The sequence below is a fragment of the Diadema setosum genome, chromosome 16 (genome assembly GCF_964275005.1).
Source record: "Diadema setosum chromosome 16, eeDiaSeto1, whole genome shotgun sequence".
NCBI classification, from domain to species: Eukaryota; Metazoa; Echinodermata; class Echinoidea; order Diadematoida; family Diadematidae; genus Diadema; species Diadema setosum.
The window spans coordinates 29,071,350-29,095,618 of NC_092700.1; the positions used below are offsets into that span (position 1 = coordinate 29,071,350).

The 24,269-nt window shown below is 39.8% G+C and overlaps 1 protein-coding gene across 1 annotated transcript in view; it reads left to right on the forward strand.

Annotated features, from left to right (window-relative positions):
- LOC140240314 (solute carrier organic anion transporter family member 4A1-like) overlaps positions 1-17,289 on the forward strand; it is a 69,948-nt gene extending 52,659 nt beyond the window's left edge. The window contains exons 5-10 of the mRNA XM_072320097.1: positions 56-310; positions 8,036-8,231; positions 9,085-9,238; positions 10,748-10,926; positions 13,292-13,356; positions 16,531-17,289. Coding sequence (XP_072176198.1) covers positions 56-310; positions 8,036-8,231; positions 9,085-9,238; positions 10,748-10,926; positions 13,292-13,356; positions 16,531-16,886 — 1,205 coding nt within the window. The 3' untranslated portion in view covers positions 16,887-17,289. The remainder of the gene's footprint in view (positions 1-55; positions 311-8,035; positions 8,232-9,084; positions 9,239-10,747; positions 10,927-13,291; positions 13,357-16,530) is intronic.
- The last annotated feature ends 6,980 nt before the right edge of the window (positions 17,290-24,269 follow it).

A 24,269-nucleotide genomic window follows, 5' to 3' on the forward strand; every position in this document is an offset into this window, starting at 1 on the left:
TTGACAATTTCTGTTATGTTTTAATAATTTGTTTGTTTCTTTATCTCAATTGCAGGTCAGAAGGAGTTGGCAAAGGCGCGAGTCAACGAGGCACACCGCGGCGCCGAATTCTCGTCGAGGGCGGGCTTCGGCGGCAGCCTGCGAGACTTCCCGCGGGCCACCCTGGCCCTGGTGCGAAATGCGCCCTTCATGTGCATCTGCGCCGCCGCCGCCACGGAGTGGTTCCTGCTGGCGGGATTTGCAGTGTTCGCTCCCAAATTCCTCGAGTCGCAGTTCAGTCTATCGTCAAGTTGGGCAGCGCTTCTTGTTGGTGAGTTAGGGCATGCACAGCCCCCCCCCCCCCCCCATCCATCAGCAAAATGAGAAAAACCAGCAATCAGTCGTATATTACAGCTACAAATTGCTGTTCCATTTTTTACAGCTCTGTTCTGATTGGTCAATTTTAGTAGAGCACCTAATTTTAGTCGTTAGGCTGATGATTGCTGAGTTTTAAAGTCATGAGGTCAAGTGTACTGCCAAATGCAAATTTTTCATTTTTTTCTTTTCTTAGACATTTCCCCCCCCCCCCTTTCTCCAAATTTCTGGTAATAAGCAGTGCGTTTTAATCTCCATTCTCATAATTCTGAAGCTGGAATTCATTTTGGGCAGTTACATTGTAGTTATTGCTAAATTAGTCACAAATCTCTCAAACTGCTCAACAAATGTTAGGATCATCAAAGGTGTAGGTTGTCATTCTGACTAAACCTTAGCAGAAAAAGTCGGGTTGTAGCCTGGTAGTCAAAAAGTTTTTCCATACCCCTATAAAGAGGACAGTAACGAGGGAGCTCCTGTAATGCATACCAGATGTCCAAGCTATCAGTTTCTGTGCCTGCATTGAGAACATTGCACTTTTTTCAATAGTTCTTCATAACCTCTGCAAATTTTTGAGCTGTTGAACATCGGAAGTTATTCATCATGTATGTCCTCAATACACAATCTTACATTATTGATTATATCAAGAATTTTTCACTTCGTCAGAGATAACAGTGTAAAGCATAAAATCTTTGTTTTGCTGAAGTGTTCTGCTTTACAGAATTTTTTGGCTCTCTCAATACTAGCAAGTGAAGTTTAAAGGAGGTGTAGTTCTAAATATTGGAAGGTAGATTTTATATTTTAGATCCATTAGGTACCAGACTATAATGATTTTGTTGATTTACATTATTCTGTGAATTTACAAACATCTCTTATTGCTCTAAATCAACACAAAGAAGTTTGTTTGTCTATGATACCTTGAGAAGCCAGAACACTTTGGTTGTTTTCGTAAGTGTCTACAGATTAAAGTATTAATGGTCTTCTGGGAAAACATGTGAATGGTGTTAGAAGGTTTCAAAAGTTAATGTTTAGTGGGCGCACGGTATTGGCTGGACATTACTGCTCCACCCCCAAGGCGCCTATACTATTGTAGAATCAGTCCCTAATGGTGTTTTGAAGTAGCATTAGAGTTATTTTGTCTAGTGATCTGCAGACCATGGAGTCATTCGCTTTGTTAACCCTTTCTTTGCCAGGGACTTTGGACAGTATGTACAATGCTATGGAGTTTTCTGTGCCGATCAGCACTCATAGCACACAAAGGGTTAATTGCCAGAGTGGTCTTGAGGTGTCGGCAGCCGGATTTAAGCTGTTATTCTTCTGTGCGTTTGTCATTCTCTTGTTATTTAATAGCTGGTTGTAGTTTTGTAGACACATTATCAGATTCGGTGACTTGTTGGGCGATTTTCATTGACTTTTGGGGATTATCCCACCTAATGATCACGCTATTTCTATGAATGCATTCAGTGTAATTGCTAAACTGGTCTTGAAGTGTTGGCAGATATAGGTAAACATGATTCAATCTAGGAGGGTCCTTCATTCAAGATTGGAGAAAAACTTTGTCATAGTCTTGTGGTCACATTACAAGCTTGGGTCCTTTGTCTGAAATTCGCTAATTGTTTTGATTATTTCATCTGATGATCACCTCGCAAAAAGCGCATTCTACCTAATTGCCCGATTGGTCTTGAGCCTTCCACAGCCGAATTGCATTATCTCGAGGGCGTTGGTCATTTTCGCTTTGTGGAAGACGTAGCCTCCAAAACATATTGCAGGATTTGATCTTTTTGTAGGGGGAAATTCGTTGGTTTCTCTCCAGGCGGCTGTTTAATCTCCATCGTTTCATTCTTTGTGACAGTGCCAATCTGGCCATTAGGAGTTAATCCTAATCTCATTTCCCCCCTTTTAAGCTGCTTATAAGTCTAATGGGAGGTTATCTCAGATTTCAATTTTGTTGGTGTTTTTGTTGTTGTTGTTGTTGTTGTTTTTTTATGAGAACGTCCAGTTTCCCATCTCTCAGAGAGGAATGTGAGTGGTCTGGAATAAGACTGAACCTGATTCAAAACAGAGCCTGGGAAAGAAAAGAAACCCTCCACAAACCAAAAACATGATGGTCTGCCAATATCTTTCACATTCCATCACAGTCAATATTGCTCTCTTTCCAGCTTTTAGCAATAAACACTAAATGGCACCATTAAGTTTTCCTCCTCCCCCCCCCCACCCCATAATCTCTAAAGTTTGTTGGTACCACACTGCTTCTCCACTGCAAACGATGTCAGTGATACTGTGAAAGCAGACATATTTTGCACTCCGCTGAGTAAAATGAAATGTGTGCTTTTCTATTTATGTAAAATCCAAACGTAAAACGAGCAACAATAAAATTGTGTGCTTTTATTTTCATGCTAGCTTTTTGTCAGGGGAAACACATTAAAATTTCCACTTTAAAAGTATTCTTTAAGTATATGGGACAGGATTAGTATGGCATTGCTTCCCTTTTAACTTTTGTTTGTGTGTGTGTGTGTGGGGGGGGGAGCTGAAATACTGCTCATATCAAGATCTGAATTTTCAACCTTAATCAGCAGGTTGTTGACTTTTAAAGAAGAGCTGTGGATTGACAGGAAATAAGTCTGAAAAAAAATCATTGTTGTGTCTTTTGGAATCAATATAAAGTCAGTCAACCATGCATCTTCATGGTGGTATGGAATCGAATTGGGGCCATAGAGATTAAATGAGTGAATTGATCATCACATAAACACAAAGACGCATGAAGAGGAGGCGAGTGTCTTACATCATTTTAAGATGATTGATGGTGCAGGCAGTTGTACATTCCGTAGCTGCTGCTGCTGCTAAATGCAGACCCACATAATACAAGCATGGAGCTATGTAGCTTATATGGTACACATATATCTGTCTGGTTTGTGTTTCTTGCACAATTACTAGGTAGTTCTGGCAGTTTCTGACACCGTTTCTCAAGGTGTTTGCGCAAACGGCACACGTGGGACCAATTCTTAGAATAGATGGGAACAGCTGTTAGGAGATAACTATAGGATTGTGGGATTATTTCAGGTCATAAGTGACTCACACTATAAGAAGCTGTAAATCCTTTTTGTAACCATGGAAACAACCAACAAAAAGAAAAAAAAGAGGCAAGTAAAGCCAAGGCAATATTGTCCTCTCATCAGAGGGGGTATTGTAGTGATTGACATCAACATTTGGCCCGAAGTTTGCAGTAAAACGATGACTGCATCCAGGTATGATTGGTAAAAAGAATCCCCCCTCCCCCCCCCCCAAAAAAAAAAAAAGGAATAGAAGAGTTCCTTTAACCAGAAACCCCCTCACTGTCCACATGTTCAGGTTGTACTTTGATGTAGATTGATGTCCAGTCAGAATACATTGCTAGGTCAAATTCCAGAGGATGAACCTCGAGATGAAAGCTGTGGTCCCACGAGAAAAAAAAAAAAATCCTTGAAATGTTTCTCCATAAGCTACTATCTGCTCAGCCCATGGTCTTGGAAATGAAAAATTGCAAAAGGAAATAATCATTGATATTGCCATTTGTCACTTAAATGTCATGGATTTACCATGATGTGTTAGCGCCCCCCCCCCCCAACCCATTTTATACATGTATCTTCAACCACCCCTTCCATAAGATATGAATTAAAAAAAAAACATACAATGTAAACAAAAAATTAATACTGTGTACCCCCAAACAAAACAAACAAACAAACAATATGAATATTTCCTTAGCACTCTTTCTTCTTCAAGTCCCTATAGATTTTAGATCCAGCTCCAACCCTCTGCCCCAAGGCTGTGTTATTTATGGAAATAGACTGCCCACCCTTTCTTCAGTTAATGTTGACATCTTTTTTAAAGCTGTGCCACAGAGTGAAAAGGCAAAATTTTGGATTCATTCTCATCTTCAGCCAAAATGTTCACATAATTACTTCATGAGATAAGAACGCAAATTATAAATCTGAAAAAAAAAAACCAACAGCATGCTGATGTAAACGGCATTTTCAGAACTATTGTATAAGAGCACTAAATTTTGCGAGGGTGAGAATCAGAAACACAAAATGTAGGTAACGATCCCTCAAAAAAGCTAGCAAATAAATTCATTACAGTTCGAGCTTCTGTTTTTGGTATGTGTTTATGTATCTTTGCTTTATTTAGTTATTTATTTTTTTCTTTTTGTTGCTGTTTTCTGATTTATGTTTCGTCTTGCATTGTTCTATTTTGTTTTATGGGGGAAGGGTTGAACGTGATGTGCCAGTATTTGACCTGAACACAATGCGACTTGTCGCTAGATTACCAACGAGGGAGTGAGGAAAAGTCAATGACACGCTAGACAAGCGCCCTCGTGTGTTTTGTAAGGGAACCAGCATGACACCCAAGAGAACCAGTTGGGTAACTTCATATCTAGTGCAGATGAATTGTGATGTCACGTTCTGTGGTTCGGGGATACATTATACTTCCGCACATTTCGAAGCCCCGTCTGGATTGCTGCGTTATGTTTTCTTTACAACAGTGCTTCACAGCTGCATGATTTATGTGTGTGAATTCTTTCTTCTTTGTCTCTTCCCTCAAGGTTATTTTGCTTAGTCCCACCTGTGCATATGTGTGTGTGTGTTTGTTTTTTTTCTTTTTATTTCAACTTTCTAAACTGATCAAGGGCATTGCAAATATGTCACAGGAATTAGGCAGTGATAAAGAATGACAGGCGTGACTAAACTGTCACCACAGTTTCCTGTAGGGATTGCAAGGTGTGGCCACGTGTGTGTTCTCAGCAACACTATTGTGAGACATGTGCATTATTTTACAGCATTTTTCATTGTTAAGTGTGTGTCACACACAACCAAGTTGGTAGAGATGTCACACGAAAACCAAGTTGATGTGAATTGATTGTATCCCAGAATGTAAAGCACAACATGGCCTACAGGTAATTTAATATAGTGACTTTGCTTCCAGCAGTGTGCTGTCAATGTTTGAAATGTGATAACTGCTGAAGGATGTTAGTAAAAACACAATAATATTATGCCGTGTGGCCAGGGGGTTAAAGGCAAAATGGTGACCCCAGATTGCCTCCCTCTAGTAACTTTCATACCATATGTCAGATGCACTTTTGAGATGGTTGGCCTCAGGGGGTAAACGTCTCTAGTGCTCCGCATGAAAGCATTAAAAGAAAAGAAAAGAAAAGCAAGCAAACAAACCAACAAAAACTCTTCTGTCATGGCTGTTTCAAACTGGCAGCAGTTATCTCAAAACTGATGCTTCTTTCATATATATGTGTCACCTGATTTTTCTTGCCCATTTTGCCTTCGAATGCCACTTTACTACTTTGAGGAGTTAAGTCTTTACAATGAATGTGCCACATTTGCACGACCGACTCGGTTGACGGCGTGCCAACTTCACATATTATGTGATATTATAATATGATAATATTTGAGCAGAATATTATTCTGCTAAAACATACAGTAATACAAACTTGCACAAACCCGCACAAACCGATCAATAAATTGCCAAATGCCACAGTACTAAGCGTGCATTTTACATTTTATGAGGTGATCGCCTATCAAGGGGTGTTCCCTACTGAATTCGCCAGTAAATTCCAAGTTTCTGTCACTGTTTTGTGTACAAAAGTCATGGCTCTGCAATAATGTACATGTAGCTACTGATCAGTTGAAATAAAAACACTCATATATTTTTCATATAACACTCATATGTTTTTCATATATGAAAAACACTCATATATCTTTTATATATTTTTCATATAATTTACATCAAATCAAAGCTTGTTATTTTCTCTACATTTTTGCTCTTCACATGTCCAGGGTAACAAAAATATATAAAAGGTGCAGATATTTGAAAAACAGAATGGTTTTCCCAAAGCATGACTACATTGCAATCTCAGAATAATGTGGCACACAGGTGGTTTTGACCATGCCACATAAAGAGTTAATATTTCTAGAGTGCATACAACCCACAGGCTGAGAGCATCAAAAGGAAAGGAAACCCAACCAAGAAAAAAAACCAACAAAAAGCTAGCTCGGGACATCTTGAAGCTGCATGATGCTCCTCGTAATGAGTCGCCCATTTTGCCACTGAATTCCAGCTTATTACCGGGAATTACGAGAAATATGGGCAGAAAACCAGTCACTTCTGGGAGTATTGGCCTTCTGAATGTCACTATACCCAATGTGGCATCAATCTCGTCTCTCAAGGTCGCCAATTTACCGGTAATTGTGCCATGATGCGCTCATTTCGGAGCAGTGAATCACGCAAACTGTTCGGCGGTGATAATGGCTGTCGAGGCGAGGGTTTCACTACCGGGCTGATAAAGAATTTGAACTTGTAAGCAGGTAATGAGAAAATTTTTCTCATCTGCCAATTGAATGACATTCTTATTTTTTTTTCTTTTCTTTTTTTTTTGTGTCATAACGGGATGGCCTTTTACAGATGTTTTGCTGTAAGCTAGTCATGTGTAGTTCCCCGTAAAAGGACTGTATGGATTCTCACATTGATACGTTTGACAAAAGAGCTGTAAAGAAGCATTTGGGTTTGGCATTTGGTTCTTCTAACAACTTTACCATCTTCTCCACCTATGTCGCATTTTGCCTAAAGGCAAAGCCAACAGAGTCGTGGGACAAATTTGCTTGCGTGTGTTTGTTTTGGACCATTTTTTTTTTAATTCTTGTGAGGAATAACAGGATCTGTGGTTACAATTACCTCAATCTGGTTAGCTTTAGAGAGTTTGGTTACTATATGGACTTTTAGAAAACTTTTTGATATATCTAATTCATTTGATTGACATTTACATTCCAGGTAAGGACGGTAAACCGATAAGAGTTTAGGAGGAGTAGAGGAAAAAAACAAAACATACAAGTATACAGCTAACTCTAAGAACTAAATATATGGGATTCACATGTTTTCAAAGGGGGAGGATTAACCCATCAAGGACGAGTCCCGAGAATACTCGGGCAGGTGTCTATTGGAAATACGTGTTATAGCAAAATCAGTCCGTCCTAAACGGGTTAAGAGGAAGAAGGGCTGAGGTCATGGTTTCTAATTTAATTCTCAAGTTTTATGGGAAGTCATTTTTTTTTTTTTTTACTAATATATGTGAAGAAGAGACAGCCACCTCAAGATGTAACACAACCTTTCTGCTTGTAAAAGTCTTTATTTTCATCAGATGATTCCTTCATACAGCACATAGATAGATAGTGCAAAGCTTATTTGCACTTGGACATTAACCCATATAAGACTAGTCCCGATTTTCTCCGAGCATGTGTCTGTGGGAAATGGATGTTATAGCAGTAGTAGCTCGTCTTAAATGGGTTAAGCAAGCTGACAGAGATACAGACCACCACCACCACCACAACAACAACAACAACAGAACAACAATAACAACAACCTTACAAGGCATCTCAGTACCCTCCCCTCCCCCCCCCCCAAAAAAAAAAGTTAAGTGGTTGACTTTAATATATCTAAAGGTCCATGGTTGTTTCTATCCCTAACTCGCATTTTAGATCTGTTTTAAAGCACTAATGCTGGGTTTTTGTTTCATCTGCAAATGGTAAATTATGCCTTTAACAATGTTCTTTCTCCATCTTATTTCCACCACCACCATCCTCTACCCACACCCCCTCCCTCACCTTTCCCTCTCCTCCTCCCATCTCTTGCTGCCGCCCTGCAGGCTTCACCGTCATTCCGGCCGCGGTGGGCGGGTCCATCATCGGGGGCTATGTGGTGAAGCGGTTCAGCCTCAAGTTCCGGGGGATGATCCGCTGGTGCCTCGCCGTCATCACTGTCTCCTTCTTCCTCCTCTTCGCCTTTATGATCAACTGCCCCAACGCGCACTTCGCCGGCGTCACGGTGGATTACGGACACGCGTAAGAATAATATGCATTTATTTCTCTGGGAATTGTTTGTTCAGATTTTGACTCCAGGTTCAGCTGGACTTTCATGTAAAGAAATATTAAATCAACTTGTACAAAAAGAATGGTAGAATTTTTTTTCAGGACATGAAAGTTGTGAAATTTTCTAATTTTAAAGTCTTTCATTTGGAACACTGACTTTGGCTTCAACCACCTTGTATACTGTAAAGATAAGTTGATAATATCCCTATCTCACAATTGTGAGACTCTCCTAACTGATATACACACAAAATGATATGAATGTTATGTTCTTGGTCAATAAGTCTTCAACTACAAATCCTTGCCCTATTAAAAAAAATATGTAATTTTTAAGTTTTCTTTATTTTCTTTTTTTTTATGCAAAGTATTCACCCTATAAGGGGATTTTTTTTCTGCATGAAAATAAATGAGTGCAATTTTAGGCTTACTCATAATTATGTTGTCATGATGTCTTGCAATCATAATCATCATGTTCAAATGTACAGATCTTTTTTGCTGACAACAAGAAAAAAGTCTGCCTTTCTCTTGCTGGAATGCCAATAAATCCCAAAGTGGACCAGACAACAGAAAACTGCCTCAAATCCCATCCTTAGACATTCACCATGGAAACTCAGTTCCACTTCGTGGGAGAAGACAAAACGTTTGTCTTGAAGAGTCCTCTCAACGAATGTGCAACTATTTCTGCTCGGATGAAAAAAAGAAATTTGACTACCCTTGGCTGATCTCTTGAAGCAAATGCTAATAGTTTGGCATCTATTTAATTGACCCCTCTCACATTCCACTTTCTATTTTTCTCTACCCCCCCCCCCACCACCAACTTTCTTTGCAGCGATGTGGACACCACTTCAGCCCCTTCAAGTCTGAATCACACATGCAACGGAGCCTGCTACTGTGACGACATGTTTCAGCCAGTTTGTGGTGTGGACAACATCATCTACTACTCGGCCTGCCATGCGGGGTGCACGACCGGGCAGCAGAGTGAAGTAAGATACTGTAAAACGAGGAATGTTTGCGTGCATTTTAATTTTGCAAATTTTGCTAGAGCCAAGATTTGCAAAATAAAAATGCACACGAAAGGTCTTGTTTCCACTATGTGCATCGAATGTTGAAGCAACTCGCGAAAATTTCATGCCGCAAAAAAGGCCGTCATCTCCAATTCACGAAAATTTCATACCGCGAAAAGCGCGAAAATATTGTGTTTTACAGTAGACCCCCTATGCCACCCATCCCCAATTCTTTCCACACATTGCTCCAGCCCCCCTCTACCATCCCATCCCTTGTATTGCCAATGATAGTTGTCATCAATTTAGACACAGAAGATTGTTGACACTTTTGGAAAGTTGAATGTTCTCTGCTGAAGTAGAAAAAAAAATGTGGTGCAAGTTAGTGGACATGAACATGTCTTTAGCTGCATTCACACTTGCCTGCTAGTCTAGCAAGACCAGTCATGGGGAAAGATCTTATCTTTTCATGGCTGTCGTCCCTCTCTCTTTCCCTTCAAACTTCTTCAGAAATTTATTCATGTGAGTCCAGTTGCCATCAGGTCAAAGCGGGACGGCTAGCCTGTGTCTGTACAGATGGGCAGAGGAAGCTGTTCTTTATCTTCAAGATAATGCACATGCGTGCAATATGGAGGGCATTCACTGCCTAAGGTGTCATTCTCCCCTTAGATTTGACCCCCCCCCCCTTCCCTTTTCTCCCTCCAACCCCCCCCCCCCCCCCCCAACAAATTTTTCGGTGAGAGGAATTAATCTCTTAGAGTGTTTAGGCATAGAAATTTGAGGAGTTAAAATCCTCGTTGATATATTAAACTTTCTTGCAAATTCAGAAACCAGTGTTAATGCAGGCTGTGAGACAACTTAATGTATAGTCTGTTTGATGCACCGCTTTTTGTCTGATCACAGTATGAATAATAAAAGTCCAACTTATATCTGCTTCCTATTTTTGCTGTCAGAACCGGTATATGAAATGAATGACATTTTCTGACAGCTTACATTTTCTCCCTAATTCTAATTTGGTTTTGGTTTTGTTCTGTTTGTTGTGTGTATTGTATTAAAAGAAATGGAAATAATATTCTCAGTTACCATGCAATGAAACCAAGCAGAGCGAATTAGTTGTCACTTTTTTTTAGATGGATTTGAGGTTGTAAATTCACGGAGTGTGACATATCCTGTGGAGAGTGCACAGTGTACAGACATAACTTTTCAACTTGCGATGACTTTTACTTGAAAAGGGAAGCATACACTGTATCATGAACAAATCCTGTAGCACTAAATCATGAAATATTCTTGGTGAGTCATGAACCATATTTCATTTGGGTTCAATTTTGAAAGATATGTGTGAGGTGAGAAGGTTTTTGGTCCATGACAGAACAGGACCTATTGTATCCATATGCAACATTTTTTTTTGTGCCACATGCCGATGTCTGTGTTTTGCACGGCTGACATGTGCGCCTAGACATTTGAGGCTGATTGCTTTTGATGCTTCCCCAGGGCTATGGAAACTGCAGTTGCATCAGCACCCCCGACAACTTCACGTGGGACCAGCCGATGGCCACGCTAGGGAAGTGTGATTCAGAGTGCGAATGGCAGAATCTCTTCCTTGCGCTCCTCTTCCTCGTCGAGTTCTTCACCATCCTCGCCGTCGTCCCTTCGATGACTGCAACTCTCCGGTAAGCAAGCAGGCAGGCAAGCAAGCCGCCCCGATCAGCCGCCATCAAGGCTCTCTCAAATTAAGATTGAAGCAAGATCAAATTTTCTTGAACATCTCTGAGATGCACATCCGCTTATGAAGGAGACAAACTGAAAATGCATCAATCTCCCTACTTTCCCTACTCTTGAGAGTTAACCTTCCCCCCCCCCCCCCTCCTTGCTAAACCTTTTCTTTTAGAAACGCTTCTCATACAATGTTAGCCAGGATTACTCAACTTAATTCCAGCTCTACTGGCGTGATAATGTATGCTAGGTTTCATGCTAAAAAGAATTGATCAAAGCAGAATCAAGACATAACAACATTTCAAAGTTTGATAAATGTAAAAGAACAACAACAGCAACACAAAAAACCCCCTCTGGTAGCATCTTTTGCATGTATGTATGTATGCATGCATGTATGTACATTGTATGTGTGCATATACACTGTAGTATAGTGCATGTATGTATATACATGTGTCTATCTTTCTATATCTATCTATCTATCTGTCTATCTTTGCATTCATTCATTTATCCAACTATTTATCTATCCATCTATTTTAATCTACGTATGTATGTGTCTGTCTATCTATCTATCTATCTTCCTACCTATCCATCTACCTACGTATCTATCTATCTATCTACCTATCTATCTACCTATCTATCTATCTATCTATCTATCTATCTATCTATCTATCTACACTGTATCTACACAACCATCTACATATTGTCTCTACTAAAAGCATAACATTATATGTCCGGCAGTTTCTCCAGTTCGGGCTCCTAGCTTGCTGTGTATGATGCATACCTTTACTTGGGTGGCAGTACGTGAGCTACGTGCAAAAGATTTAGGATGTCTTGTCATACGAAGGTGTGGAGCATCCCTGAGATAGCTTTCAGAATACCATGATTACTTCCTTCCCTTGGCAGGTAGTGGGTTGGAAAGCCACAAGTGTCGTCGGCCTTCTCAATGGTAAAAAGAAAAGAGTGCGCCCCCAACTTGACCTTGTTTGGATTGGCTACATGGTTTCGAGTTTCACGTCTCAAGCAATGATTTGCCGGAACAGTGTCTGAAAGTTTACCAGGTGAAGAATTTTCTCATGTCAGGCAAGTCCTCCAGAGATATGATTGAAGAAGCAAGTGAATTTATTGGAAGTTTGCATGGTTCAGTGGCAACAAATGGCGACATTAACGCAGCTTGACAATCTGGCAGAAATCTGCCTCCACTGTGTCTTGTTTTTGCAGTAATGTTAAAATGTTTTCTTTCGATCATCTCATCTATTATGTTGCGCCAATTCCAATGTTTTTGCCAAGTTGATTTCCCAGAGATCGTGTTGTTTTGCTGCGACCACCTGTTTTGTCACTTTGTATTGATTTTGCATCGTGTTGCCATGGTGATTTCGATGCCAGTGCTGGGAGCTTTTGGGTTCGCAAGGCCGGCAGTTGACTTTTCAAGATGAAAGAGTGTGAATATTGCAACTCCTTTTAATCAGAGTCACTCCAATTTGTGTCTAATCAAACTTTATTTGTCACTATTCAACATCCACATGAGTAATTAATGATTTTGATTTCGGAACAGATTTGATAAGGACAGGAAGTCAAGATTAAAGTGAATGTGGGCCGTTTGACTGAAGTGAAAAATCATCATTAAATTGCAAGATGGATAAAAATTCAATTCAGTTCAATTCAATTCAATTCAATTTTATTGTCCATTTCTGGAAATTTGTTTTATTTGCATGCATACCCGATTACATCGATACATTATACATATACAAAGCACACATATAAAATAGATACATAAACATGATAGACATACAAGAGATATACAGCAATACAATATCACCTTGTGGTATTCATTGTGGTAATTTGATTTACTTCATATGAATTACACATGCGAGCTTTTATTGTCAATCTTGTCCTGAAAAACCACCCACTGCACTGCAGTGTATTACTCATGTGACCTGTAAAACACTTAACCCGTTGAGGACGGGCTGATTTTGCTATATTATGCATTTCCCATTGACACCTGCCCGAGCATACTAGGAACTAGTCTTCAACAGGTTGATATGCTGTGCTTAACTTGGAGAGGTGTGATTTTGGGCCAGAATTACCACGGTACTTTATGAATGATAATGATGCCAGCTGAAATGCTACAGATGATCGTGGTATATTTTGCCGATATGAATAGTGACAAGAATTTACTGTGGTATTGAATACCATCGAAAGTATGTGTACATGTAATTCTTAATGTGAATGCACCTAGAATATGGAGTTGAACAGTTCTTCAATTATCCACTAGTGAATTCAAATTGTCACCAATGCCATTTTTTGTTTCACTTTCTGTTCCAGGTGTGTTCCTCACTCACAAAGGTCATTTGCCCTCGGCCTTCAGTCGTTACTCTACAGAGCACTCGGTAAGTATTTGTCCTCCCACCCCCCCCCCCCCCCCCCAATACAGGCTGAATATGTAATCTTTCTCTTTGGAGGTACAGTCAACTTTGCCTTGGTCAAATTCAAAGGGACCAGAGAAAGGATTTTCTCTTTGACTTAATGTACCTAGATTTCGACAATAACATGCTCAAGAGAATCAACACATGTCTCTATCCATCAGAGGAGAATTTTTTTTTTTATAATAATAATAATATAATAATAAGGTCTTATTTACCCAGGGTAGCCTCTTCAGTGTTGCCACTGCTCTACCAGAGGGCCCTGCCATTTTTATATACTTTTTCATTTTTTGTTTGTTTGTTTGTTTGTTTGTTTGTTTTTTTTGCTTTAGATAGCCAATGTTTTAACTTGTGCAAGGTCGACTTCAGATAGGCGAGGTTGAATTTATATTCAATGGCTGGATTAGAATCCAGTTCTCTCTTGGAGAAGTTGTCTCCTAATCAAAGGGACATGATATACTGCCTACACTCCCAAAATTGCTTTGCTATGTTCTATGCGTCTGTCTCTACTTCTTTGTGATAGACATGATGAGGGTCTTACTTCAGAGTGGTGCTCTAACTGCCACCACCTTGATTGCAATTTTATTTTAAAGCTGAGAACAAGAAAAGTATGAAAACATTTCAAAGACTACAGCACTGGGGCCCTCCGAGTACTTGACTGATGACAATGATTCAGCATTTAATTTGGATGATGTTGCACATAATCTTATCATATCAGGAAGGCAAAAGTTAGTGAAAATGGGTTCATTATTATTTTTATATACTTGTTTACCCATCATAATTGCTTTTTGTTCAATCATCAATTTTCATGGCATTAGAAAGACATGATGATATGATTCCTGCAGACTTAGACTCTGTGTAACCTTCAATCTTTCTCACCCACCTTCACCATCGCCCCTACAGAGTCAGAGCAATGCTGTTGCTTCTTTTTTTCCCCCCTCTTTTACGGAATCTATACTTTTGCTGCTTTCCATGCGTCATCTGCAATTTTGCCCATCGCGAGTGACTTTGGGAAATGCAGCTTTATGCACTTGACACAACCAATTTCCTGTCCCAGGATTCCGATTGTATGTGGTCACCTGGTCTAACCCCTTACAGATATTATTCCCTCTTCTCTAATTGGTCATCTTCCCTCTTCTTTACTACCTTCCCTTCCCCTTCCCCCTTCTCCGCCCCTTTACTGTACCCTTCAGGGGTCCCCACGGTCATGGCAAACTTGAAAAAGTCAAACGGAATTTTGAAAATATCTTCCCAGGCCTGGAAAAGTCATGGACATATGTAAATTTGTTTATGTTTTGACTTTCAGTGATCTTCTTTTTTTTTTTTTTGAAAATTTATTTTTGTTCATACGGAAAACATTTCATCAAATAAAGTCAGACCCAATTGTCAGCATTAGAAAGAAGGGCCTATTAAAGTTGACTTTTTTTTTTTTTTTTGCGGTGAAAGAGTGGTTGAGAATGTGTTTTTATGCCTCCGCCACGAAGTGGTGCCGGAGGCATTATGTTTTCGGGTTGTCCGTCCGTCCGTCCGTCCGTCCGTCCGTCCGTCCTTCCGTCCGTCCGTCCGTCCGTCCGTCCGTCCGTCCTTCCGTCCGTCCGTAATGAATTTTGTGGACAAGGTAACTATCGAAACCTGTTGAGGTATTCTAATGAAACTTGGCATGTATGCGTATTAGGGGGTGAAGTTGTGCCTATCAACTTTTGGATGCACATGCTCAAGGTCAAAGGTCAAAAGGTCAAGGTCAAATACATAAAATTTCACTATTTCCACCATATCTATTGAATGCCTTAAGATATTTTCTTGAAACTTAGTGTATACATGTATTACCCAATTAAGATTCTCTGGTGAAAGTTTGGGTCATGAGGTCAAAGGTCAAAGGTCAAAAGGTCAGGGTCAAATACATAAAATTTCACTATTTCCACCATACGTGTATCTATTGAACGCCTGAAGATATTTTCTTGGAACTTAGTGTATACATGTATTACCCAATTAAGATTCTCTGGTGAAAGTTTGGGTCATGAGGTCAAAGGTCAAAGGTCAAAAGGTCAAGTAGAAATATTAAAACTTCTTTTTTTCTCTGTACCTTGGAAAATTGTTCAAGGTATCTTCATGGAACATATACATGTACTGACTGGAAGTGATTATCTAGAGAATGTAGGGTTCATGGGGTCAAAGGGTCAGGGGTCAAAGGTCACGTGCAAGACTTCAAAATTTTACTATTACCTTCATATTTATGCAATGCCAGCAGGGTTATTTTTTTACACTTGGTGTATGCGTGTGTAACCTAATAGAAATTCTCTGGGAAGTTTTTTTTTTCTCTTTTTGCCTCAAAGGTCAAAAGGTCAAAGATCAATTGGAAGTGCTGAACTAACTTTTTCCTCCATATCTCGGAAGTGGCTCAAGTTACCTTGAAACTTAGTACATATTATGCATGTTCTACCTGAAAGTAATTATCTCATGAATTTTAGGGTCAAGGGCCAGATGAAAATGGTAACAATTTACTATTCAATTCAGAAATTGCACTTTTTCTCCACACCTGTACCTTGAAAATTACCCAATGCCTAAATGTATGAATGGTTCAAAGTCAAGTTAAAGTCCTCAAATCCCTAGATACATGCTCTCCTATTCATCCAATTAAACCTACGTCAAGGAAGGTGAACATTCACATTTGTGACAAACTTGTCATTCCAATATTTTGCCAATTTTGTGAAAATGTAATCACACAGTGTCCACATGTACTATCTAGACCTATTGGGAAAATCATGCATTATGGCGGAGGCATACCAGTCGCCAAAGCGACATTTCTAGTATTATATACAGTTGTAAAACTGTTTGTTAAGTCTGCTGCCAGTTGCCAGTTGTGTTGCCAATGAAGGATCGTTGCCATCAACAACTAATAGACATTTTTATGGAAATATTCCACATTCAGCAAATATCTGACAATAAAAATAGTAAATCTCCCCTTCAACTGAAATCTCAGTGGTATCAAATGGTAAAAGTTACATGCCTTTCCACCATTACCACAGCATTGTATGCCTACGTTCTATTAAGTTGGGTTCCCTTTTTGAAATCCCAATAGAGGATGGCTGCTGTATGTGCATAATCACGCAACCATATTCTTCTTTCCCTTGGCCTACTCAGGTACGGTTCCCGGCCCGGTCGTGTTTGGTGCTGTGATCGACAAGGCGTGTCTGTTGTGGGAGCAATCGTGCAGCGGCCCGGGCACCTGCTGGCTGTACAACAACGCCACCTTCAGCCGCTCCATGCTCATCCTGGCTCTCTGCATCAAGGCGGGCTCGCTGGTCTTCTTCACGGGGGCGCTCTTCACCTACAAGCCGCCGCCCCAGCCGCCGCGGGGCTCGGCGGCGGTCGCGGCGCGCTACGCTCAGGGCATGACCAAGACCAATGGCGTGATCCCCAACGGCGTCTACAGACCAGTCACGGAAGAGTCCAGTTTGGAGGATCTCAGTAATCATAGCAGACAAACTACAGTGTAGGAAGTATAGACTTATCTCCAGCAGCACTGTCCACTGCTGAACAATAGAGGGAGTACTCTCAAACTTTATCTTTGTACTGGATGATTTTTTTGAACTGTTGCAGGGAGCAGGAAAGGCATTGCTTCCTTCATGATCGTCGCCGGATTGCTTTCAAGAGGCATTGGATCTAGAATGGAGCCTGGTTGTGCCACAAGTGATTGGAAGGAATTTAACCCTTTGAATGCCAGGGCCACCCCTTCGATGCCATGGATCAGAGTCTGCAAGACATGCATGCCACCAAATGCATGCAATGGATGGAGTTGGTTAATAATATACCTTGAAATGTGACCTATGTATTGCAAATGGAATGAGATACTTTGATTTCTTTTTGAATTCTCATACATATCTACATTTCATATGAAGTGAAAGCAGCAAAGTGGTTGAGATATCCATGTAGGATTTTTAAAAAAATGTAACAAAATGATTTTGTATCTAGCAACTTCCACTTTTTTCCACTTTACCACTTATGTCATGAAATACATCTGCTTTAAAACTAAAGGATACTTTCCTGCATTTGAAAAGTTAGAAAGAAAAAGGAACAGTGTCTCGTACCTTTTGAGAAAATGAGAAAAAAAAATAGCAGCATAAAGGAGGCAGGGGTAAAACTTAGAATGCTAGCTGCTTGCTATGCCAACTGTTAGCCGATGCTTTAGCCTGCTGTCTAACTGTTCTGGAAACCCAGGGGTGTGGTAACCCAGGGGTGTAGTAACCCAGGGGTGTGGTAACCCAGGGGTGTGGTAACCCAAGGGTGTGGTAACCCAGGGATGTGGTAACCCAAGGGTGTGGTAACCCAGGGGTGTGGTAACCCAGGGTTGCAGTAACCCAGGGTTGTGGTAACCCATGGGTGTGATAACCCAGGGGTGTAGTAACCCAGGGGTGTGATAACCCAGGGGTGTGGTAACCCAGGGGTGTAGTAACCCAGGGGTGTGATAGCCCAGGGGCATCGTAACCAAGGGGTGTGGTAACCCAGGGGTGTGATAACCCATGGGCGTGGTAACCCAGGGGTGTGGTAACCCAGGGGTGTGGTAACCCAGGGGTGTAGTAACCCAGGGGTGTGATAACCCAGGGGTGTGGTAACCCAGGGGTGTGGTAACCCAAGGGTTTCGTAAACCCAGGGATGTGGAAAATCAGAAGTGTGGCAGAGGGAAAAGGAATGTTCTCTCCTCCTCTTCATCTTCTTCCTCCCAGATTTATTGATTGCAGCTGTATTTGTATATCTCTGTTGATTTCTATAAAAGTTATGGACCAAATTCTAAGATATTGAATGGTTTATAGGGTGTAACATTGTAATGTTGTTGGGAAGAATATGAAAGCTTAAAACTTGCAGGCATTCAACCTAGGCAAATCCATGAGCTTTTGCTATCTCTTTTGTGAATAAAAAAAGAAGAAAGCCAGTTGATTGAATGGCATTTATCGTGGTCATAGACTATCTCAGAAAACAGGGTCACAAGTGTACAGAACAGGGTGACCCCTGCTTCACTTCTCTCTGGGTATCGGATGCATTTCAAGCCTTGTAAAAAAAATAAAAGTGGTATCATACAGGAGGCACACAGAATCTTTGAGGTCCTCTAAAGTATGATGATGCTAAAAGTAGGGTTGGGGATCTTGCTGGTAGTGGTGATGGTGATGGGGGGGGGGGTAGGATTGGTTGATGGGTTTGTGGAAGAATACAGTGATCTGATCAGATCAGCAAGCTTATCAGCCTTGATGATGCATTAGTGCTGAGATGAACAGTTTGGATGGGGTGAACAGATGTAGCTTTTTGCACATCTTTGGTGTAGAAAGGCAATCCCACCCTGAACTCCTTGAATGATTGATTTCATTTCAGAGCTTCACAGCAAATACATACTTACTCATGGTAGGTTGTGCTTCATGCAATTCAAGCTCAAGCATTATATCTAATGATTTGGTCATTGGGACACAAATGGACCTATGTATACTTTTATGTCAAAGAGTCATCTTGACATAACAATACAGTTACCTCTACAAAATTGAAGTGAGGGTGTAGAAAAGTGTCACAGCTGTGAAACCTGTGTGGTATTGGTGTCTCACTCATTGAAAATGTCCTGGGAGTGGCTGATGTAAGGCATGGAGAGCCCATGAAGTGATGTAAAATACAAATATCACTCGAGAGTCAGACCCAGCCATATCCAGTCATAGTCTCATTCCCAGACCCTCACCCGTCTTCCCTCGTGAGATGGAACTGAAGTGACTGTGATTCCACCGACATTTGAACTTTGCAGGAAATCAGGTGGCTGATGAAACAAATTTGCTGTGTTGATGAAGCAATGCAAGGTGATGTCCAGGAGGAGAATCTTGAGGGGAAAACAAGTGAGAAAACAGAAGTCTTGTAGCTAGACTAACTTTTTAGCTGGGGCTAAAAAGAATTATATACTTCTTCAAAGAATGCCATGCTGTCATAGCAAGGATTTTAAAAAAGGAAAAACTCAGAAAATTATTTCAGATTTCTGAAGAAAGTGGACTTCCTAATACTGTGGCATGTCAAATGGTTAGACTGTTTTGAATTTTTTCTCTGGCCTGATGTTACCAGGCATTGTTTTTTTCAAACCAGTAGCATCTGTAGTTTTCAAGTGTACAAGAGTTGCAACATTATTAGCTAGATCAAACTCAGCCTGTGTTCATATTGTCAGATATGAGTGATATTCTTTGTCATGCAGCATTCCTACTTAATACCGTTAAATGCAAAATCAAATGGATACACACAAAAAAACATAGCAAAAAAAATCTTTATTTTTGAAATCAATTATGCTTGAATGAATTTATTAGAGGATAGAGTGTACTGTTTGTATATTTTTGAAAAATGATTTAGATATGAAATGGCATTATATAATTATGATTTTAAGGCTCATTACTTAACAAATATATTTGCAGGGATGTGTTGCTCGGAGTACATGTTTATATTCAACGTTTTCTGTTAAGAAGACATCTTGGATTTTGCCCCGCATCCTGATGTTGCCTAGCAACACAGGAGCCACGTCTGCCGTGTATAATACAGTATCAAGAGTATGACATGGAATTGTCTCGTATTGTTAGCACTATAATTGTATTCTTTGGTAGAATGATCACATGTTGTCACATGCAATCTTTTTAAAGGTCGTGTATCCCTTTCGCAAACGTCCCAAAATCTGATACATGGTTTGAGAATAATGTCTCCCAACATTGTTTATGATGTCTTGAGGTCATACAAATCAGATTTTGAGAAAAGAAAATGAAAAACTAACTGCATGCCACTCAAGAACATATTTCCCCATGTACCAAGAAGAACTGCTGGAATTTGTTCATAGTCTGAATAAATTTACAGGAAATCTAGAGTATTAATTCGCATTCTGTCATAAAGAAGTTTCCAGTTTTGTTGTTCTGAGGAAAGGTCTAAATTACCTACTTCTACAATATACCAGCTTTTTATGAACGGAATCAAATTTTTAGGGTTGCAGAATGGACACATGATCTTTGAAATACCCCCGCCTGCTCACTCGATATATTATATCTTTGCCCACACGAATTTTGTAAACGGTCATAACTGCGTGTCTGTGTGTGTGTGTGTGTGTGTGTGTTTATATGGTTAATAATTATGCATTATTATTATAATATGAATGTGAGCCATACAGGAAGCCTTTAAGGGCATGGGATGACTGATGCTTTTCAGCAGGTTAGAGAAGCTTGGTGTGCTGTGGGTCATAATCACTACCAATAATCATTATTATTTTGTATTCATCCCAGGTAGACCAGAAGATACCTAATGGCCCTTATTTTGTCCAACCTGTATCATTTTGTTTAGACTGTGTACCAAAGCGTGAACCATCCCCTCATTCCCTTACGTATCATCACTTTGGCTGCAAAAAGTCATATCTTCTCACTGTTTGTTGTGGTGCACATGCATGTCATTGCTATAATGTTCCCAGTGGTCTGCGTTCTTGAAGTATGATGGAAGAGCAACATGGTATACCTGCATGTACGGTGCTCTACCATTATGTCTTCTGATCCATCTTTGGTGTAGACGAGGGAGAGATTTTGATATGATATCATGAAGGTGGAAAAGAGATGTTGGTATTAAAGACAGCACTTCTGGTTTTAGTCACAATAGAGAGAGAGAGAGAGAGAGAGGGATAGAGGGATGTCAGCTATCAAGTGTCTTGTTAGTTAGTTATGCTCATACCATACTCTCACATTTGCAAATATTACAGCATGGAGTGTATGCGACATCATACTATCATGAATCATTTAGTCCAGTATATCACTGTTGATAGCTGCGAGTGTGTGTATGATTGGGTTGCAGTAATATGCATTTCCATGGTTACCATTAATTCAATATCTGTAATAGTTTGTTTTTTTCCTTCTTTATGCAGTACAGGTGGTCAGTAAACTTCAACCATATGCCTGTAAGGTGGAAAGGGCATGTAATATATGAATTATGAGATGTTATAAACTGATGTTCTTTGCACTCTGTATAAATGTGCACTGTCCTTGTATAGAAAGCGTATAGAGGAAATCACATCTTTGTTACACCTTGTATGCGGTAATCCTATCTATTTATCTCTTATTTATTTGTGTTTAGTGGTTTAAGGTGAACTGAAATGATGCCGTATATTATTATTATTACTATTATTATTCGTATTATTATGATAAGGTTAGTCAGTATTAAAAATGAGTTGTGCGTACCTCACTGCCACAGATGTGATCAAAGTTAAGTGAAGTGCAACTTTAAAATCCAAAGCATGGTGTGTGGTAAGGTGTTGCCAATTTGCTAAGTGGTTCACTCTTCGTTATTTTGTCAGCTTCTCTTTTTTCTTGCTTTATGTTGTTTAGCTTTTTAAGATAGTGTTCACATCTTCCAAAATAATGACTGCAATACTAATACTAATGGTGACAGTAATGTGTGATGATTTTAATAATAGTGATTAAATTGGTGATGATAGTACTGGTTATGATAATGATAAAAGTTACAGAGATATTGCAAAAAAAAAAATCATCATGATAAAAAGACTTACTAGTCAATCATTGTACTAAACTTATAGGAAGGAGTATGATCTGTTTTGGGGGTATTAAAAATTGTCTTTGTGCATGGGCTTATGTGGAATTGGAAACTAACCGTAGTACAAGACTCCAATGCTATCTCTGTTTAAGATGTTCAGGTGATCTAATGAACCCTTACTAGTTTATGGTTGATTAACTATAGAGCAAAAGGAGAGAGAAATGGGCTTATCATACAATGTTGACGCCTCTCTGCGAATCACGTCAATTTGCTCTTTTTCGACAGTCAGATTAGAATTTCAATGGAAAAGTGTGTCTTCAGCATTTTCTTTTCACAGGGACGCTTCTTAAAGGTATTAGCCCACATTTGTAAACCTGCAGCAATTGGTCTCATAGTTAGCATGGAGTTTGGGTATGATTGCAGTAACACCTGTGCAAAATTTCGTTCCAATTAGTCCATTACTTTCATAAAAATAAATGAAAATGCACCGTAATCCGTATGCATGCGTATAACGCTCGCTAGCTCCGGTCCACGTACGTGTTACATGTACAATGTACGTAGCTAAGCCCGCGCTCGTAATTCGATTTTGGGTCGGGTTGACCCGGTTTGAAAATTGATTTTAAAACGATGATTTTCTCTCTTTTATCGAATGGTATAGACATAGAGCGACAGGTGAGGTATGTTACTGTTATAACTTGTACTTGAAGTCATATTGGACCTGTTTTATGCAGTTTTGATTTTCGTGGGTTTGCAAATGTGGGCTACATGTAGTACCTTTAAGTGGACCTATTCTTACAGGTTCACAGATCTTTTGTGATTGTCACTTTATCTTCTGCGATGTAACTTTCAAACTCCTCTATTTTAATTCATTTAAATGAATACTAAATGACTGCTCTCCTTTTATTTCTCTTCATTTGTGCAAATTCTACAGCTTTGAATTTTTAAGGCACTAAACGGTGAGTCCTACTTAATTAATAGCCTGTATATACACTGGTTTTAAAATTGGCAACCCTTGCATAATTCTTTTTGTGATGCAGGTTTTAGTTTAGGAACCTACCTCGCTTTGAGCATTTTGCAGTGTCTGATTATACCACAGGGAAAACAAAAAAATGAGGACCTTAAAATGACATTTTATCAGGTTTCTAACTATATCATGGTACAAATGTAAAGAAATACAAAGAAGTTGGGACCTGTAAAGTCAACTTGTTATATGAAAGTTTTGTGTAACCAGGGCTCCACACTATCTTTTATTTTTGGTGGCCCAAAGGCAAACATCCGACCTTTTTTGGTGGCCCGATCGGGCCACCATATTTAGTGGCCCGACGTGTGTTTTTGGTGGCCCCGGGCCACCGGGCCACCGTTAGTGTCGAGCCCTGGTGTAACTGACCTCTTAATAACAAGGTTCCATTGTAATGTGTATTCATCATGTCCATTTTCCTTTTTTTTTCCACTCTGGTGGAAGTTATTGACCTCATCCCCAGATGAGGTCCATAGAACATGATATACAGCATTAGATGTACATTAAGTTGGTTTTATGTGCCTGTTTCATTTATACTTAGACACTCTAAGACAGCAGAAATGAATGTAATGTGCATGCAAAGAACCGTCTGTGTACTGCCTAAGTATTCATATTTATGCAAATGAGGAAATTATGCATATTTATGCAAATGTGGAAATTATGCAAGCCAGTAGATGGAAGGTTGGATGAAAGTATGTGCTATATTCATGTAACGGTTATGGTCACAGATAATTTTATGGCATAATTTACGTGTGAGCAAAATATATTATATTTTCAGTGAAATGTTGTCTTTACAAACTTGACTAATCCAGTACGGTGTATGTCATGTTATTTTTTTTTTTTTTTTTTGAGGTTGATGTCAATTTAGTGTGAAATCATGACATAGATTGTGATCATATAGATGACTTAGGAATTAACGTGGTGCAGTTTTGATGCAAGTTGCTTCCTAATCAAGATGTTCTCCTCCACACTTCCTTTCTCCATCAAATTCACCGCATCTCCATGAAAGAGAAATATGTAGATTTTCCCCTCTCTCTCAGCCATAGACTTGATAGTCTCCCCAGTGTAAAAACGTGATAGCACTCTCCACCCAACTTGTACACCAGAATTAATGTAATTTCTAACCCCTTCCGCTGTAAAATCCCTTTGTGCATTTAGCACCCTTTGAAATCTCCTCTCTTCTACCCATCCGGCACCTCCGCCTCTTCCCCTTTTGTGCCATTATTATCTTGTAGACTATTGCTGACATGCTGGCACTTACAGAGGAATTCCAATTATAAGGTACTCCAGTTCAGTTGTAACAGGGAGGTAGCCTCACCTCCCTTGGTAGTCT